Source organism: Gadus morhua, chromosome 11, assembly GCF_902167405.1.
Source record: "Gadus morhua chromosome 11, gadMor3.0, whole genome shotgun sequence".
In the NCBI taxonomy this organism is placed as follows: domain Eukaryota; kingdom Metazoa; phylum Chordata; class Actinopteri; order Gadiformes; family Gadidae; genus Gadus; species Gadus morhua.
This window is the reverse complement of record NC_044058.1, coordinates 20,211,901-20,218,106: the sequence shown is the minus strand read 5'-3', so window position 1 is coordinate 20,218,106 and position 6,206 is coordinate 20,211,901. Positions and strand designations below refer to the sequence as shown.

General features: G+C 45.6%; 1 protein-coding gene across 1 annotated transcript in view; it reads right to left on the bottom strand.

Annotated features, from left to right (window-relative positions):
* Window positions 1-3,560, bottom strand: part of adamts16 (ADAM metallopeptidase with thrombospondin type 1 motif, 16) — a 68,680-nt gene extending 65,120 nt beyond the window's left edge. The window contains 2 exon segments of the mRNA XM_030370930.1: window positions 2,636-2,729; window positions 2,827-3,560. Coding sequence (XP_030226790.1) covers window positions 2,636-2,729; window positions 2,827-2,919 — 187 coding nt within the window. The 5' untranslated portion in view covers window positions 2,920-3,560.
* Between the last annotated feature and the right edge of the window lie 2,646 nt (window positions 3,561-6,206).

The following is a 6,206-nucleotide window of genomic DNA, read 5'->3' as shown; positions in this document are numbered from 1 at the left end:
AGGGTCACGACAGTTTCCCGTCCAGTCCTATCAGATTAGATGGGATCTGTTTGCTCTGATTTTTCACTGCAGCTTCTTTCCACTCCAGTTAGTGCCGGTTAACAGCAGGTCATAAACTAGGACTGGACCACTGGACTAGTTAAATCCCTGTTTCTGGTCAGGAAAAAGACTAATGTAATGGGTGGGTTATTTTCTTCAAAGGTCAAACACAGGGTTAATGTAATATGTCTGGACTCAAATACACTTTCCACAGACCAAGAAAAAAAAAGGTTTTTTTTTTTTAAAACCCCCTCATCTCATTGATGATTTGGCGAACATTTGTCGGGATTTAGCATTCCCACATAAAATGTTAATGAACCAGCGAATGACCGCAAACTATTATGTATTTATTTGCTTTTGGACACATCCAAGATGACATCACACCAAGTCAGACCACATCCCGGTAACCATCTGAGAAATGTGAACGAAAGGGCATCACAATGCTAAGTGATTGTACTATTTGTATAACCAGCTCTCTCCTAAACCGATAACAGGGGACAAGAGGGATGACAGATTAAGCTCTCCGGGTTCAACAGAAAACATTTCCATTCCAAGATCCTGGTTACCTCTGGCGATTCCGCATTTCGATATCATTAGAAAAGTTTAAACAAATCTATTGATGGCAACCTACGCAGTCGTCAAGGAAGGAGACTGGTACAGCATTACAGACCTTCTTTTCACATAATTAAGCACTTCACTTCAATCCTTTTGCCAAAACCCTTCATGTACAAGAGCCTATCCACAAGGCAAACAAATAGCATATCTGCACCCGGTGGTTAAGCAATTTGAGTGGGGCCTGGCTGGTAAGATCATTGGACATTGTTTCCTGGGACGAAGAATAGCCTACGCATTCCCTTTATCACCTTTGAGTTCCCAGGGGACCAGCCACCATTGCACTTTTACCATCAACAACAGGCCAGCATTGGTGACTGAGCACCGTGACCTGCCTAATAATGAGTATATTTAGCATGGAGACAGACGTGTTGTGGCGGTACAGGAAGCATGCGGGGCGACAGACAGCGTGTTATCAGTGGCGGTGTGTGTGTGTGTGTGTGTGTATGTGTGTGTGTGAATGTGTGTCATCAGTGGCAGTGTGTGTGTGTGTGTGTGTGTGTGTGTGTGTGTGTGTGTGTGTGTGTGTGTGTGTGCATGTCTGTGTTTGTGTGTGTGTGTGTGTGTGTGTGGATGTGCGTGTCATCAGTGGCAGTGTGTGTCGTCAGTGGCAGTTTGTATGTGTGTGTGTGTGTGTGTGTCTGTGTGTCTGTGCGTGTGCTAGTCAGTGTTTGCGTGGGGGTGCGTGCGTGTGAATGCTGGAGATTAAAGCGCGAAATCATCAAAGGCACAATTTTAATGTAAGGCGATTGTGAATAAAAATTCCCCTTGCTAACCAGATTAATGTCTGCAGACATATTATGTATATGATATGATGTAATGTAGTAACATAATGTAATGTGTGTTTATATCCAAGTCAAGCCGTTAAATGTAACAATCTTCGCTGCATACTTTGCTTAATGGACTCTTCGTGCTCCCTGCCTCAAACGTTAAGTCCGAGTGGCCATCAAGGCACACACAACCACACAAGCACACACACACACACACACACACACACACACACACACACACACACACACACACACACACACACACACACACACACACACACACACACACACACACACACACACACACACACACACACACACGCATACACACACACTCAAGGCTGTTTGTCTCTACCTAAGTAACAAACCAGCTGCAATGACCCTTGTCTGGCTGGCAGCAGACAAACAGTTAGCAGGAAGAGATCACCCCCCCACACACCCACCCCCCCACCCCCACAAACACACACACATCTGTGTTTATGACAAGATCCTGCGATGGCTGTCTTGTTGGTTTAGTGGGTCCTGAGTGCCATTAGTATTGTTAAAGGCAGGTGGGGGCATGGGGGTTTTAAGTCCTTCTTGGGGGCTTTTTGTTCATCAGGGTGGTTAATGGAAATAGATTAACTGTCACCTGATACATTGTGCAAAGAGTGTAATTGTGTGATAAAGGTATGGTAAGTAAGAACAATATTGGCATTGTCATTAGGGCCGCATCTTCATTCAAGCTTTGTGTGCTTAGTTGAAGACGGTGGCTCCGTTGTGGGGTCTGTTGTTTTTCTTTAAGTTAGAAGTTGCAGAAGACGGCAGAGAAGTTTACTCCATTAAAACCCCATAGTGTTGACTCTGTCTACCTATGAGAACTGCTCGGGAAAAAAAACGTCAACCCGAAAGAAAGGTTCTAATAAGCTGTAAGCTGAAGCCGCATGCCATGTGTATGGCAGAGGCCGGTTTAAAAGCACGCTGGAGGTCCATAGTAATGAACATCCAGGGGATGCAGACAGAGTGAGGTGGACGGTCGCCCTCTAGCGATCACTCTGTACCGCAGGTGAGCGATGTCCGCAAACTTCTGCTCAATTGATGCAGTGTGTGTTGGAAATGTGTCACAAAACATGGAAAAAAACACAAAAAAACTTCACGGTACACATAACATGAAACGATCCTCACACAGTTTGTGCCATAAATAAGGCATTTCAAATGAACTGAACCGTCGTTACCTGTGTTCTGAGGCAAATTAAGGGACTGTAGCAAGTCTGAAACGTCGACAGGAGCTGCTGGGTGGCCCGCGGCATCAGCTGCAGCTACACGGTTCTAAAGGGAAAGGAAAGCTGGAATAAGTTTAGGCTGCTTCAAACTGCAAAACCAGAACTCGAGATCTGCACTTTTATTCCACTGCGGGTTCACTTACTCTGCTCAGTATACAGAAGCACACGAGATGCAAGAGAAGTAGGTGCCGTGGCGTCCCGTGTATTGACTGTGCAAGGGTCCGACGCAAAGCCATGTCTGTGGAAACACCTTCCACCCAAACGGAGAACTCCTGCAGGCAGAAGAAATCCTCCCGGTATATTCCAGCAGTGTAGCAAGTCAAATGACTTGGGATGACGCCATGGACGGACGGATGAATGAAGAATTGTCAAAAGGGCTGTGTTGATCTATTGCTTGTTGTAGGTGCTGCAGCCTGCACCCCTGGTAACAACGCGACAGCAGATATCAGCTCCTCTCTGGGCTCCATCCATCTCAGTGTATTCTGGTGGACCTTGTGGGGGAGTTGGTTGACTTGGGTTCCTTCTCCCGACCAGACATGTTCTGTGCTCTTCTTCTTCTTCTTCCCGGGTGGATGTGCTTCCTTCCCTCTCCTTTTCAGTTCTCCGTCTTTCTTTCAACGCCGTCTGAAATTGTACGGCTTCTCTCTCTCTGCCTCTTGATGTCTCTCGCTCTGTCTATCTGTCTATCTGTCTCTCTCTCCCTCTAACGATAGTTTGCCTCTCTCTCGCTCTCGCTCTCGCTCTCTATCTCGCTCTCTATCTCTCTCTCGCTCTCCTCTCTCTCTATTCTCTGCCACCCCGGAGCAGGTTTGACTCCCACTGGGATCATATGATGATGAAGTTCCCCTGGGTGGCTCGCGAGTGACTAGCGTCTTTTCTTTGGCGGGGTGGAGCGCGTGCCGAGTTGTCCAACCAATAGAAGACGACACCTGTGCTCCCAGCAGTGATAAGTCGGGGAGAGGATCCTGACTTGTAGCGTTATACCGGTCTACCGTCATGCATGTCCGCCATGCAGTTAACATTCCCTGGAGTGAGAACACATTTGAACATAGAAAGTATAACAGCATCCACGACGAAAGAAAGAAAGCAATATTCGAAATATGTAACGGAGAACGATATCCATATACAGGAAGTCCCTCCCTCTCTGATTGCCTCTATCCTGAACATCAGTAACCGATAGTCCCACCCTCTCTGTCTTCAGTACCGATCATTTGGACCATCCCGTCCCAGGCGTCCCGCCGTAAGATGCTTTCAACAAGCCTGGAAACGAGGTTACGCACGGAAGAAGGCATTTATGTTTGATTATCATCATATTTAATTTGTAGCTATAGGCTACGTTCTGATGAATATTCCAACTAATTAAACATGTTAAGACACGCTATCCCTATTAAGAATGCACCCTACCGAGTCATGTGCGTGATTGTTTTCCCCATCGTTCTCTCGCGCTGTGCAGCTGCGCAGATAGGCGACTATCCAACTCTTCTTAATCGTGCATGGGCGCATTTTATCACTGCGGGAGACGACCGGGTGTTGTGGTTGCGGATTGTGGTTGCTTGTTTCATACTATACACGAAGTACTGTTCCACAACAAAAGTAAACCAGATGCAAATTTAATGCTGCATCATCCGGTGTGAGTTTGTTTGGGTTTGTGGAGAGAGAGAGAGAGAGAGAGAGAGAGAGAGAGAGAGAGAGAGAGAGAGAGAGAGAGAGAGAGAGAGAGAGAGAGAGAGAGAGAGAGAGAGAGAGAGAGAGAGAGAGAGAGTGTGTGTGTGTGTGTGTGTGTGTGTGTGTGTGTGTGTGTGTGTGTGTGTGTGTGTGTGTGTGTGTGTGTGTGTGTGTGTGTGTGTGTGTGTGTGTGTGTGTGTGTGTGTGTGCGTTTTTGCGTGTGTGTGAGAGAGACAGAGCGAGAGACAGAGAGAGAGAGAGAGAGAGAGAGAGAGAGAGAGAGAGAGAGAGAGAGAGAGAGAGAGAGGGAGGCAAACTATCGATAGAGGGAGAGAGAGACAGATAGACAGATAGACAGAGCGAGAGACATCAAGAGACAGAGAGAGAGAAGCCGTACAATTTCAGACGGCGTTGAAAGAAAGACGGAGAACTGAAAAGGAGAGGGAAGGAAGCACATCCACCCGGGAAGAAGAAGAAGTGCACAGAACATGTCTGGTCGGGAGAAGGAACCCAAGTTTGTTTGGTTTTGTGGAGAGAGAGAGAGAGAGAGAGAGAGAGAGAGAGAGAGAGAGAGAGAGAGAGAGAGAGAGAGAGAGAGAGAGAGAGAGAGAGAGAGAGAGAGAGAGAGAGAGAGAGAGAGAGAGAGAGAGAGAGAGAGAGAGAGAGAGAGTGTGTGTGTGTGTGTGTGTGTGTGCGTTTTTGCGTGTGTGAGAGAGACAGAGCGAGAGACAGAGAGAGAGAGAGAGAGAGAGAGAGAGCGAGCGAGCGAGCGAGCGAGCGAGAGAGAGAGAGAGAGAGAGAGAGAGAGAGAGAGAGAGAGAGAGAGAGAGAGAGAGAGAGAGAGAGAGAGAGAGAGAGAGAGAGAGAGAGAGAGAGTGTGTGTGTGTGTGCGTTTTTGCGTTTTTGCGTGTGTGTGAGAGAGACAGAGCGAGAGACAGAGAGAGAGAGAGAGAGAGAGAGAGAGAGAGAGATGGGTAAATTGCCAGTTTACAGAGTAAGCTCTTGGCAGTGAACATGGACAAAGACTGGGATCAAATAAGAGGGAAGTCCCAAACCAAGTTGACCATACCAATCTGTTAGAGATGTCCGATATTATCGGCCCACCGATATTATCGGCCCGATATTAGCATAAAAATGTAATATCTGTCAATATCGGTATCGGATTTTTTTTGCCTTAAAAACGATTTTTTTTTTTATTTTAATTTTTTTATTTATAGCTCAAATAAATGTTTTCAAAATTGTGCAGTACAGTGCACATTGTAATTGACTCATATTTGTGCATTTATTCAATTAAGGTTATTGAGTTTTAGTTAAAGAAACATACTGCTATGTTGCACATAGTTGTTCAGGTACAATGTTTTATCATTTGTGAAGTCAAGTTTGCCCTATTTGTTGTGGGCATTGTCAAGATTATCTCAGGGAGAGTGTAATCCAAACTGTTGTCTGAGACCATTATAAAATAAAAATAAACATGGCACTTTTCCCTTAAATTAAGTTGAAGTATTTTTCTTATTTTGCACAGACAATGTTAACATTTGGAAAGCCTTGTTGCATTCAAGAATGCATCCAGTGGGGCATCACAATAACATTGAGCATGTTGTGTTAATTCCACAACAGGAGATATATAATGTTACCTAAATTAGGTTTGAGGAAAAATAACCCAAATATCGACATCAGTATCGGCTGATATCGGAATCGAAAATTTAGAGTTGGACAATATCGCATATCGGATATCGGCAAAAAAGCCAATATCGGACATCCCTTTACCCTGTGCGTTACCCAGGCCCATTGAAAACCAAACACAGGATTTGTGTACGTGTGGCATTCTCATTGATAATCATTGAGTAGGCCACATGGA